Here is a 14278-nt window from a genome sequence, read left to right as displayed (position 1 = left end):
ACGGATGGTTGTGAGCCACCATGTGGTTACTGGGAATTGAACTCAGGACCTCTGGAAGAGCAGACAGCCCATCTCTCCAGCCCAAGTGCTGATTTCTTAAACAACCCATCACACCTAAAATTTATTAGAACTGACCAGATACCTGGTGAGAAATTACTGGCTTTTTCATTAAAGAAAAATAGCATATGATTACACAGGTTTAAGTCATTATATTACAGAAACAATGCTAAAGTACTTACAGATCTGTGGCATCTGTGTTTTGATGCAAAGAATTCAGTGGTATGAAAGGAGCAGTGAGTGGGGATTTAGAGCTAAACAATATTGCCTGTGAGTAATGACTGTTGTAGTTGGGTGACAGACATTTTGGGTAAGTTTAAAACTTCATCTGAAGAGATGGCTCAACTGTTAAGAGAGCTTGCTGCTCTTTCAAAGGAGCGGAGTTCAGTTCCCAGCACTTACATTAGGTGGCTCACAACCACCTGTAACTCTAGCTCTAAGAGATGCCATGCCATTGCTTGACCTCCTCAGGGAGCACACATGTCATGACATACAGAAACACACACAGACACATGAAAATAAAATTTAAAAAAACTTGTCAAAATCGGGGGCGCGCGCGGGGGTGGTGCTTGTTGAAGCTATGAATGGGAACTACTATAGCAGAGTTTTTGTTTGTATAAACATTTCCACAGAGATTTAAAAAACAAAAACAAAAACAGGGCTGGTAAGATGGTTCAGCTGGTAAAGGTTCTTGCAACCAAGCCTGATGACCTGAGTTTGGTCCCTAGAACCCACATGGTCAAAGGAGAGAACCAACTCCTGCAAGGTGTCCTTTGATCTCCATACACGAATGATGCCCATCAATACACAATAAATAAGGAAACAAATAAATGTAAAAGAAATTTTTAAAGAAAATAAATTCTGATTAAATGGCATGTTTACTAAATGAGACAAAAGAAGTATTTCTTTTTACCTGTCAACATTCTGTATCCAAAACATAAGGCGACTATCAAAACAGCTAATACAGAGACTGATGCCAAAGCAATGATTATTGTCTCATCTCGATTAAATGAATGAGGTGGACCTAAAAGAAAACAGAAAAGTATTTTACTTAAAACTGACAAAATAGCCTTTAGGAAGGCTATTTATATATTTAAATATTATTATTTATTTAATATATAATCAAATCAGTAATATTTTTGCATGAAAAGAAATTACAGAAAAAATAATCAATTTGTGACAGTTATAAATGACATGTTTTAATCACATAGATTATCTTATATAAACTTAAAATACTTGTCATGTATGGTCCTATTATTAAAATACGAACTAGGCACTGAAAGATGGCTCACTGATTAAGAGTAAACACACTTATGCTCTCTCAGCCTCCCAGAACCCACATCACGAAGTTCATAACCATCTATAACTCCAGCTCCGTACAATCTGACACCTTCTCTGGCTTCTGAGTATCTGCATTCATACACACATATCCTGCCCCCAACATTCATACTTAATAGAAAACATAAAATAGCAACTATATCACAGAACACAACAATATATTTAATCATACAGAACTTTGGATTATTATTATTTTAAGGAAGGGTATTTTGCCATGTAGCTGTGATGGTTTGAAAGAAAATGGCCCTCACAGACTCACATATTTGAATACTTGGTCACCAAGCAACTACTTGGGAAGGGTTAGGAGGGATGGCCTTGTTGGAGGATGTGTGTCACTGGGGAAGTTCTCTTAGAGGCTTTCTATCACAATAGAAAAATAATGAAGACCATAGCTGAGGCTGACCTTGAACTCATGGCAATCATGCTTCTGCCTCCTAAATGCTGGGACTAAGGTGTGTACCACTGAGCCCAGTTTCATATTTTGCTTTAAAATGTGGCTTTAAGTCATGTGTTCAGTAGGCTTCATCAGGTTGCTTGACGTTTGTGTGCATCGTTTCCTCATTTGTAAAAAGTTCCCTGTAACTCACATGTCAGTTATGAAGTCTGATGGGAGTCTAAGTGCTTAGTAAATTATAAAGTTCTATGCAACTAATGGTAATTAAGATCATTAGTATTGATATTATTAATATTAATGAAAAGGATATTCTTTGTGGGGAGCTGAATCTAAATTGAACCTGAAGTTCAGTCCCTCCACTTACTAACCTGACCTTGAGAAGAATTCTTTTGACACGAACCCATGTCCATCCATCTGTCTGTCCATCCGTCCATCCGTCCGTCCATCCATCCATCCACCTATCTATCTTTTGAGATTGGGTTTCTCTGTGTAACAGCCCTGGCTGCCCTGGAACTCTCTGTAGATCAGACTGCCCTTGTACTCTCCAATACCATAGAAAAAGAAAAAGCCAACCAACCCCTGCCCATGTCCAAACAACTAAGTGCCACCTCAACATACTACACTAAGGTTATTAGCATAGCTATAATTCTTTTTAAGATTAAACAGGAGGAAGAATATAAAAAGTATTGAGAGGGAATGGGGATGGAAATGGGGACCATGAGGAAAGTTATTTAAATTTTACAAAGTATAGAGAAATGAAAACTTACACTTTGCTGATGGGAATACTAAATGGCATAGATGTAGTAAACAATTTAGTAGGTTCTCTAAAGGTTATCAGAATTTTCATAACATTCAGTAGTTTATTCCTAGGCATATACATAAAAAACTAAAAAATAGGCATGCAAACAAAAACATCTACAGAAACATAAACCACATCACTAGGTAGGTACCATAATTACAAGCAGAAATGCAAATGTTCACACACTCATACTCAATAAACAAAATATGGAACACCTAAAAAATACGTATTAAAGGTCACATATTTTATGATTCCATTCATATGAAATATCCAGAATAGGCAAATCCACAGAGACAAAAAGCAGGTTAGAAGTTGCTAGGCATGGGAAAAGAGAGGGAGTTACTTCATACAAGATAGAGGATTCCCTTGTGGGGTGATGAAAATGTTTTGGAACTACATAGAAATAATGGCTGTACAATACTCTAAAAGTACTGAATAGTAAACGTTTAACCTAATTCTTCCCATTATAAAATTGTATCTATCCCAAAATAACTCACTTAAGAATTTGTTAAACTTGGGGCTAGAGAGATGGTTCAGAGGTTGAGCCAGAGGACCACCCAGAGGACCTGAGTTCAATTGCCAGCAACCACATGGTGACTTACAACCATCTATAATGAGATCTGGTGCAGGAATACACTCAGGTAGAACACTGTATACATAATAAATAAAATAAACCTTAAAAAAAAAAAGAATTTGTTAAACTCGGGCAGTGATGGTGAACACATCTAATTCCAGCACTCGTGAGGCAGAGGCAGGTGTATCTCTGTGAGTTCAAGGTCAGCCTGGTCAACAAAGCAAGTTCCAGGACAGTCATGACTACACAAAGAGAAATCATGTCTCTAAAAACAAAAACAAAAAAAGAATTTGTTAAACTCAAAAGGGAAATCTTATTTCAACCCACATACAATTAAATAAATTAATGTTTTTAACTACAAGATATAGGTAACTATTTTAAGTGCCTACAATTATCTATCTTCTTTTATTAAGACTATCAAACACTAGGATGGTAAGATGTCTCAGTGGGTAAAGGTTATTGCCATCAAACTCGATGACCTGAGTTTGATCCCGGGACCCATATGGTGGAAGGAGAGAACCAATTCCCAAAATATGTCCTCTGATCTCTATACATGTACCAAGGCACAGTCCCCATCCCACAGGTATGAACACTCACTCACACCCTAAAAAACAAAACTAATAAAGTACATTTCCCTGTTCATGGAGATATATTGCAGGAGGTTTGATGGATGCCTTTGATAGCACTGAACCCTAAAGAATTGCTTCTCTTAATTTGTGGGTTCCAGATTTGTATATACAACTAAATATGAACTAAAAATACTTAAAGAAATCCAGAAAATTTCAAAACACAAAACGTCAATTTGTCACACACTACCATGAATCCACATGAAGGAAGTGATGTTTAAGATGATCAACTGCGCTCCTGTCATTCCACAGACCTTCAGTCTCTCTCCATGTCTCATTTGTATAATACAATTAGACCTCTGATGGTTTGTTTGTATTGTATGTGTACAGGCTTTTTTTTTTTGTCTTTATTTTCTAAATAATATAGTAATGAGAACTATTTATATAGCATTTACATTGTATTAGTTATCATTATAAGTAAGCTAAAGATGATTTAAAAAAAAAAAAAAAAAAAAAAACAAGAGACAGAGCTGGGCAGTGATAGCACACACCTTTAATCCCAGCACTGAGGAGACAGAGACAGGCAGATCTTTCTAAGTTCGAGGCCAGCCTGGTCTACTCTACAGAGCTAGTTCCAGGACAGTGAGGGCTACACAGAGAAACCCTGCCTCAAAAACAACAAAAATATGAGATCTGGTGCTCTCTTCTGATGTGCAGATATACATAGGAGCAGAATGTTATATACATAATAAATAAAAATCTTTAAAAAAAGTATCTGGGAAGGTATGCATGGGTTGTATGCAAATATTTTGCCATTTCATAGTTTATAGAGTCATGCTTCAGTGCATCTGCCAGGTGTGCTAAAGGATGTTTTTTTTTTTTTCTTTTATCTCTGATAAAGTTTACTTCATAAATTAGGCATAGCAAGAGGTGAACAATAGGGGCTGGAGAGATGGCTCAGAGGTTTAGAGCACTGGCTGCTCTTTCAGAGGTCCTGAGTTTGATTCCCAGTAACCACATGGTGGCTCAAAACTATGTATAATGAGATCTGGGGCTCTCTTCTGGGATACATGCAGGCAGAACACTGTGTACATAATAAAATTTTCTTTTTAAAAAGAGTTGAACAAAATAACTTACAAAGACAGAAAATAATAAAACTGTCATCATCACTCTGATCCTTTGGGACCATTACTAAATAAAATGATACACTGAACACAGGCACTGGTGACACATAACCACAGTCTGTCAACCAAAGCAGCTATTAAGCAACTAGAGGGCAAGGAATGTGTCTTAGTCGCTGTTCTGAAGAGACACCATGACCAAGGCAACTCTTACAAAAGAAAGCATTTAACTGGGGCTTGTTTACAGTTTTAGGTTAGTCCATGGTCATCATGGTGGGAAGCAGACAGGCACCGTGCTGGAGCAGTAGCTGAGAACTTTATATCCTGACTCACTGGTAGCAGGCAGAGAGAGAGAGAGAGAGAGAGAGAGAGAGAGACAGAGACAGAGAGACAGAGAGAGACAGACACAGACACAGACAGAGAGACAGACAGAGACAGAGAGAGACCACCCCTAGTTACACACCTCCTCCTACAAGGCCATACCCCCTAATCCTTTCTACTCACTAGGTACCAAACATTCAAATACATGAGCTTATGGAAGCCATTCTCATTCAAACCACATGACATATGAATATACTAGAAAAAGAATTATCTCACATCTCAATGGTGCAGAATGGTTAAATTTAATCACATTACTTTGTGTATAATTAAAAACTTATGAATTGTACATTTCTAGATTTTACTACTTTCCATTTTTTGAACTAAGGTTAATCATGAACAACTGACACCTCAAAAAGTGAAACCTTAGGTAAAACAGAACCACTATATTTTGTTTTGTAAAAACAAAATTTTGGCTGGGCAGTGGTAGTGCATACCTTTAATCCCAGCACGGTCTACAGAGCCAGTAGGGCTACACACAGCAAGTCTTCCTTGAAAACCAAAGCCAAAAAAATCTCAGCTGGGCATGATGATGCACACCAGTAATACTACCAGTTGGGAGGTGGAAGCAAAACAAAGAGTTCAAGACCATCCTCCTCAATATAGTAAATGAGAGGTCAGCCTGGGCTACAAAATGAGACATTTTTTTCAGAAAAACAAAACACAAATAAACAAAACCAAATTTTAAGAAAGATAATATCTAGGTTATTATCAAATTAGAAACAAGAGATGTATGATATTTTGTTTTAAATATTATTAAGAAGGGCTGGAAACATGGATGGTTAAAAGTCACTGCCAGCACCCACATGGCTCCCAGCTGGGCATAACTTCATTCTGGGGAATCCAATGCCCTTTTCAGGATTCTGAGGGCATCAAGCATGTATGTGGCACACACACATAAATACAGGCAAAACATTCCTACACAAAGAAAATAAATATCTTCAAATAATGCTCACATTTTATCTTGTTATCGTCAAAATGGGAAAAAAAGGTGGAAGATTAAAGAATTACCAATGTAGCAAGAATAGTGATATTTAAGATCAAGGCAATTAAAGAAGAAAGGAAAGGCAAAGAATCAAAGACCATGGTGAATGCTGGCTTGAAATACTTTCTTCAGATCAGATTCAACATTCTATTAGGTAGGGAGCTAGGTAGGTAGGTAAGTAGGTAGGTAGGTAGGTAGGTAGTAGGCACCAAAGAAACTATGAATTTTTATATATTTCTGAAATTTTAAATTAGGAAAATTTAGTCCACCTTTGTAGTTAATTTTTAATAAATGATGATGATGATGATGATGATGATGATGGTGGTGGTGGTGGTGGTGGTTCTCTATGTATCCCTGGCTATCCTGGAACTCACTCTCTAGACAAGGCTGGCCTTACACTCACAGAGATCTACCTGCCTCTACCTTGGGTGCTGGGATTAAAGGTGTATACCACCACACCTGGCAAATTTTGTATGTGTAGTTTTAAGTTTATAGAAAAATTACCCAGACGTTCCAAGTTTCCATATACCTATTCTTTACCTCCTCTGTAACTTTCTACTTTTAGACCTCCCATGAGTGTGTGCTAGGGACTAAACTGTGTCTCCCTCCCCAGTACTCTGTGATGGGGTTTGAAGATTGGGCCTTACAGAGAGCAAAGCTCTAAGGTAAAACTATCATGATGGGATTAGAGCTTTAGAAGAATTATTATATGGGAGGTAGTGGTGAATATCTTTAACCCCAGGACTTAGGTGGAAACAGGATTACGGGTTCAAAGCCAATCTTCCCTACATAGTGAGTTTGAGGCCAACAGGGCTACATCAGACCCCGCCTCAAAATATTTTTAGAAAAAAAAAAAAGATGTTTCATTTTCTTTTTTACTTCCAGCATTTCACAATGCTAAGTAAACACCATATAATTGAGCTACAACTCCAGGACCCAGCATGACTTTTTTCATGATTCATATAGTTCTAAATTGTAGAGGTTTTTCTCCCTGCCACTTTATAACGTCTGTTTGTTGTTGTTGTTTTGTTTTTCGAGACAGGGTTTCTCTGTGTAGCTTTGGAGCATATCCTGGCACTCGCTCTGGAGACCAGGCTGGCTTCGAACTCACAGAGATCCTCCTGCCTCTGCCTCCCGAGTGTTGGGATTAAAGCGTGTGCCACCAACACCCGGCTTATAATGTCTTTTTAAGTATAAAAAATATAACCTTAAAGTGCAATCTATTTTATTCTTTTGTTGCTCCTTATTTTGGCATCATATCTAAAAAATCTGTGGTCAAATTCAGTCATAATGATTAACTCCACTAATACATCACACATGCAGACATCCTTAAGAATGCACTATGATGGGGCTGGGGAAACAGCTAAGTAGGAGGGTGTGGGGGTGCATATGCATACCCACCAAAACAAAGTATTTTATTCTCAAAAAACAACAACACCTCTAGGAGTTGACAGTAGCTCAGTACGGCACTTGCCTAACATATGAGAGGTACTGCTACTTGGGGGGTGGGGAGGATTTCTTTCCTATTGCTGGTGATTCTAAACACTATGTATTTCTTCCCACGGAGTAAAAGTTATTTAAATATACAGCTGAAAATGGAAAAATAGGAACATTAAATTCATTAACTCAAAATAGAGAGGGTGAAAGTATTAAGGGACTTTTAAACATGTTAAATGCCATACTAATGGTTAAATGTCTCAAATTAGGAACATTCCAGGTTATGTCATATGGTCTAAAAACTTGACATCACTGAAAAACTGCCAGGAAAAATACTTTAATATGTGTATCTGTGTGTGTGGAATAAAAGAAGCTTTTAACTGGAAAACTCCTCATTTTTATTTCTTTAAAAATTCTTTTTAAAAAGATCTTTGTTTATTTTAATTATGTGTGTATATACATGTCTGTGTGTGGCTATGTGCATGAGAGTGCAGGTGTTCCCAGAGGCCAGAGGGGTTGGATCCCTCAGGAGCTTGAGACTAGTTCTGTCACCTGGTGTAGGTGCTGGGAACCAAACTTAGGTTCTCCACAAGAGTGGTATGAGCTTTAAAAAGAAAAAAAAGAAAAAGAAAAAAAAACATTAATTAAAAGATAATCATACCCCCCTGGTGGGCTCCTAAGTCTTCTCTCCAGCCATTAAAATAATTCCTTTTATGTGACATAAGTTATATATTCCATACCTAAAATTTCTCACTCCTCAGCCCTAATATACCCTCTTTTTCCTCTTTTAGTTTCCTTGGTTAAATATTCAGCCAAACATAAACAATACTAAGCATGCCTATGTGCAATGGCTGGCCTTTCACAAGCAAGCACTTCCTGCGTGCAGAACAGACAGGGACTCGCTGTCTGCCTCATTGGAGCCTGGGATGTTTCTGTTTACAAATCCTGGAGCCAGGCGGGGGCTACTGCTGGAGGCGGGCTGTCTGCTTCCTTACTACACTCAGCTTTTGTGTGGGTCTGTGTCAAAGAAAGAACAACATTGTTACATGTGCAGCAACCAGCAGGGAGAAGTTCAAATAAAACACACTAGTGGTTATGTCAGCTGCTTAATCTTTAACCACTCTGTGCAGAGACGCAAGTTAGAGCTGAGATTTTTTTTAAAGGAATGTATTTTTCATAAAAGCAAAGGAATATAGTTTCAAAATTAAAACAAGTAATGTAAGAAGAGTTTAGTGACTTTCTAAGATCATTATTAAGGTTGCTAAAATACTTCAATACTTTATTACATAGCTCAGTATTTTCAACAAATACTTTTATAAGTAATGAATGATGTTGACTTATAATATGCATGGAGTGGTACCTATACAATAACCACAATCAGATTTTCTAAAGAAAATTGAATAGTAGATTTCAAATTTCTTTTTACTTTTCAACCAATTTTTAACACTGAATATTTAAGGCCAGTTTAATTTAACTTGATTGGTTAAACATTCTGACTCGTTCTTATATCACACAAAACAAAAATAACAATAAACAAAAACAGGCTATTGCTTGTTAATTGTCAGGACATTTTATGTCGGATTTACAAAAGAACAGCAGAAAAATGAACACACACAGAGGATAAAGTTAAAACAAAACAAAACAAAAAAACAAAAAAAAAAAAAGAAAAGGTCATGAGAGTAGAAAAACAACAGAAAGACACCTAATATTTGACCTCTACCTTTTAGCTTCATTACTTATAGTTTTTTTTTCCTTAAAAAAAAATGTGTTTTATGTGACAGCATGTATGCCTGACTGTATGTACATGCACCAATCTCTCACAGGAGATCACGGAAGTCAGAAGAGGGTGTCAAATCATCTGGAACTGGAGTTACAAATGGTTTTTAGCCACCACGTGGGGCTCTTAATTGATGAATTATCTCTCCAGTCCAGTGTTTTACTTTTTAAAATTATCTTTTCTTTTCAGGTACTTAGTAATGATTTCCCTCTTTTTTGTAACTTTATTTTAAAATCTGAAATGAAGGTAAAGAAAATAGTCTGTAAAACTAAGAGTAACAGAAACACAAATACCTGATTTCACTTCCATGAATTAGGTTCTAGAGTGGTCAAATTCAGAAGATCACAAAGTACAAGTGCAGTCACCAAGGCATTGAAGGAAATCCAGTAATGGGGAGTGGTTAAATAAGTGTAGTTTCAATTTTGCAAAATGAAAAAGATTTTTAGAGACTGACTATACAACAGTGTAGACATACTTACAAGTGCTAAGTTTAACGCTTAAAAATGGTGGTTTGTGGGGCTGGAGAGATGGCTCAATGGCTAGATCTCACTTTTTTCAGAAAAGAACTTATTTTTTTTAATATCGATTATATATGTGTATATATATATACATATATACATATATATATATACATATATATCCAGTAGTGCAAATTTAAATACGTAAAGTACTGATACTGTTAGCATTTCATAACATTATAATTATTTAGTTAAGTTAGATCCTGAAATGTTTTACACTCAAAGTATTTCTTAAATTCATGTCTCTTAATTTTTGAATGACATGAAAATTTAGAGTTATTCAGTGAGGTATCTTCTTAAGGTTCGTATTCTCAACAGTGCATGACAGTGTGCGTGTGTGCGCACATGCGTGCACGCGCACACACACACACACCTGTGTTCTTTCACGATTTCCTTATGTATGTAGGATACAAAAACAAATAGGAATATATAGCCATATCCTCCTCTTTCCTGAAATACTTAATACTCCCTTGAAGCTTTTCTTGTATTTAGTTTGGATATGTTTAACAGTCATTCTAAAACTTCATCCTATTTCTTTATACTATTGTGGCAAAGTAAGTTAACCTATTGTCTACTGACATACATTTATTTATTTCTGTTTTGCTTTAACAATGCTGCAATGAATAACTTTGTTTCTAACCATTTCAAGTCAACACATTTACACTAATGTGATGGCTAATCTTGGTGTCAGGTTGACTACATCTGAAATTAACTAAAACCCAAACAGCTGGGCACACCTGTAAGGGATTTCCTTGAATGGATTATTTAAGGTGGGAAGGCCCACTGTAAATCTGGGCCCCCTTCTTGTGGCAGTCCACTTAAAAATGACATGGAAGAAGGAAGTTTTTGCTTTTGGCCTGCTTGCCCTCACTGTCCCTGACAAGTTCATCTATCCCATTGCTGAGGCATTCCTTTGCTGGTATTAGAGCTTACTTCTTTGGGATTCCAATGTAGTCTAGCAGTTTTCTAGGAATTCTCTAGAACTCTAGCACCAGGTAGGGATTGACTACTGTATACTTTGCCCTTTTGCCAGGTGACATCCATGGCTGGACTACTCAACCCAGAGCCTGTAAACCACTCTAATAGATCCCCAGAATAATACAACAAAAGACCAATTCTCAAAAATAGAACTACTAAGTTTGGAATTTCTTCTCTGGGTTTTTATTTTCATTGAGCAGATTAAAGAAATGTACTCCAACACCTTCAAAGAGTTATTAATCATGAAACACATTAATGAATTAGAACCATCACAGCATGAATAATACCAACCACACTCCTGAGAGATCTCTGTGATGATCTGAATATTTGTCCCCCAGAATCTGTAATCACATGAACCATGTTCCTATGACATTATTAACAATTTTAATTGTTCTCTGTCACATAGCAATCTTTTCACATTTATTACCATGGAATAACTCTTAAATGGATAACAACTTAAAAATTATTTTAGAAAACATAACTGAATGTCTTGGGTGTTTAAGACTTTCAAATACAGCCCAGCTGTGGTAGCACACACCTTTAGTCCCAGCACTCGGGAGGCAGAGGCAGGCCGATCTCTGTGAGTTCAAGACCAGCCTGGTTTACAAGAGCTATTTTCAGGGCAGCCTCCAAAGCCACAGAGAAACCCTGTCTCGACAAACAAACAAACAAAACAACAACAACAACAACAACAACAACAACAAAAGACTTTCAAATACTCAGGCAGTTGAACCAGGCTACTGTAATATAGGCGAGGTAGAACAGTTAAGAGTATTGATTCATTTCCTTACATGTTACATATTTTTCAGATATTTGAAGCTGTCAAAGAATTTCCTAAAGATCCTGTTCTGTTTCTCCTGGAATCACATGCATGAGGTGGAAAAACTGGATGTTGAGAAAATGGGAAGTCTGTGACAACATCCTAAGGATGTTTGTACATGTGATAGAAAGACTTATCACTAGGGTCCAGGTCTAAAAGCACCAAAATGTTCCTGAAGGAAGACACCAATGGGCAGGCAAGGGACAGAAGGACAGTGACATGTCGGGATGGGGGCTGGGGTGGGAGTGGGTGGGGAATACTGAGACACGAATTCAAACTGTACCCTTCTGACACACTAAGGCCGGAAGGCTTTGGAAGTAACACCCAAGAGCTAGAGCTAAGTGTTGTTTCTCTATCCCAGTGCTCTGCAAAGTGTGTTCCCTGCAATACCATCACCATTATTAGAAGTTATTAGAGACGCAGAGCAGAAAACTCAGAATGGAGCCAGCAGTTTGTCTTTAAGATTCTGATGAGGTAACATTTAAGAATTGCTGTGGCTTGAGTGTGGGTTATCCCCTCCAAAATTCATGTTAAAATTTAATCTCTACAAGGCATGGAGCACATTCCTTTAATCCCAGCACTTGGGAGAAAAAGGACTCTGCCAACAAGAAGGCTATCATAAGATGTGACCCTCTAAACTAATTTCAGCAATGGGAGGCAGAGGTGGGAGAATCTGTGAGTTCAGGGACAGCCTAGTCTACATAATGAGGTCCAGGACAGCCAGAACTACATAGTGAGACCTTGTGTGTATGGGGGGCAGGGGGGATGGGGATGGATGATGGACAGGGACGACATGACTCTTTAGAGGTAGAGCACATAACTTTATAGCAATACTCCAACCTTTATGTTGATTTGTGGTAGTTAGGCAACCTAAAAGATTATCCTTTAAGTTCACCTTGTTATAGTCTTGAAGTAAAATAGTAAAACAATCATTATTTATTACCAAAACAAAACTGAGCCACTGACTCTCCCAAGGGAATCATGATGCTTATGTTCTTACTGGTATTTATTCTGAAGTATGAATCAAAGATCATATAGACCTCTCAGTTTTTGTCTACAAATACATTCCCTAGGAGTTGTCTTTATCTATTAATTTTATAAAATTTTATTTTTAATATTAGAAAATTTTTTGAAAATTATGCTAACAGGGCGACATACAAATAAATGTTAGGTATCTTTGCTTGAATGAAATATTATTTACAGAATATAATTAAAAATAATGTGATCATATGACAAAAATACTCTTTAGGCAAGAATATTTCTTTTTTTCTTTAAAGATTTGTTTTTACTTTTTCTTTTCTTTCTTTCTTTTTTTTTTTGGTTTTTCGAGACAGGGTTTCTCTGTGGCTTTGGAGGCTGTCTTGGAACTAGCTCTTGTAGACCAGGGTGGTATCGAACTCACAGAGATCCGCCTGCTTCTGCCTCCTGAGTGCTGGGATTAAAGGTGTGTGCCACCAACGCCCGGCTGTTATTACTTTCTAGTTATGTATATGTGTATTAGCACCCTATGGGTGTGCTGTTGCCTGAAGAGGCCAGAGGAGGACATCTGAAAAGTTGTTTACAGGGGGCTGTGAACTGCCTGAAGTGGTGCTGGGAATCAAACCCAGGTCCTCTGGAAGTGTAGGAAGTACTCTTAACTACTGAGCCATCCCTTCAGCTCAGGAATAGTTCTTATTAGTGAAGATATGGTGTGGAAACCAATCATGGTAACTGTAATTCATAGAATACACATACTCTCAAAATTTCACAAACCATAACAATATATTATGATGATACTTTGGTATCATCTTTGTTTTTGGTATCATCGTCTTTGTTTTTTATTCTCACTATGGAGCTCAGGCTAGTCTCAAACTTGCAATCCTCTGGCCTCAGCTTCTCAGGTGCAACAGGTGTACACTGCCATGTCTAAAAGTTCTTGATTCCAAACAAAATGATCTAATGTAACTCATTCTTGAGAAAAGTAAAACTGGATTAACTTTGAGCATAAGGTTTTTTATGTAGATTTCATTACTTTGCATTTAAAAATAAACTGAGTAATTCAGAATTTATAATGACAAATGAGACAATTTGAAAAGAGAAATTCTGTGGCTGCCTGTTTCGTGTGTGTGTGTGTGTGTGTGTGTGTGTGTGTGTGTGTGTGTGTGTGTGTGATGCTTAATCTAGGCTGTCAACTTGATAGGATTTTGAATTACAAAAGAATCAAATCTCTGAACTTATCTTTAGAAATTTTTTAGAGTGGGTAAGACGATCCACCACAAATGTAGGTGGTGCAATTATGTAGGCTGCAGTCCATGCCTGAACAAAGGAAGAAGGTGAGTACAACACTGTTTCCTGACTGTGGATACAATGTGTCCAGCCACACTGCTTTCTGTGACTGTAAGTTACCTGTCATGATGAACTGTATCCCCTGCATATGGCACTGCTTTCTGTGACTGTAAATTCCCTGTCATGATGAACTGTATCCCCTATACATGGCACTGCTTTCTGTGACTGTAAATTCCCTGTCATGATGAACCGTATCCTCTGTATATGGAAA

The 14278-nt window shown here is 37.3% G+C and overlaps 1 protein-coding gene across 1 annotated transcript in view; it reads right to left on the bottom strand.

Annotated features, from left to right (window-relative positions):
• Bmpr2 (bone morphogenetic protein receptor type 2) overlaps positions 1-14278 on the bottom strand; it is a 101709-nt gene that overhangs the window by 30336 nt on the left and 57095 nt on the right. The window contains exon 4 of the mRNA XM_027396998.2: positions 971-1081. Within this exon, the coding sequence (XP_027252799.1) occupies positions 971-1081 (111 nt within the window). The remainder of the gene's footprint in view (positions 1-970; positions 1082-14278) is intronic.

Source organism: Cricetulus griseus, chromosome 2, assembly GCF_003668045.3.
Source record: "Cricetulus griseus strain 17A/GY chromosome 2, alternate assembly CriGri-PICRH-1.0, whole genome shotgun sequence".
NCBI classification, from domain to species: Eukaryota; Metazoa; Chordata; class Mammalia; order Rodentia; family Cricetidae; genus Cricetulus; species Cricetulus griseus.
The sequence above is the reverse complement of the archived record's forward strand: the minus strand, read 5'-3'. Positions and strand labels throughout refer to the sequence as shown.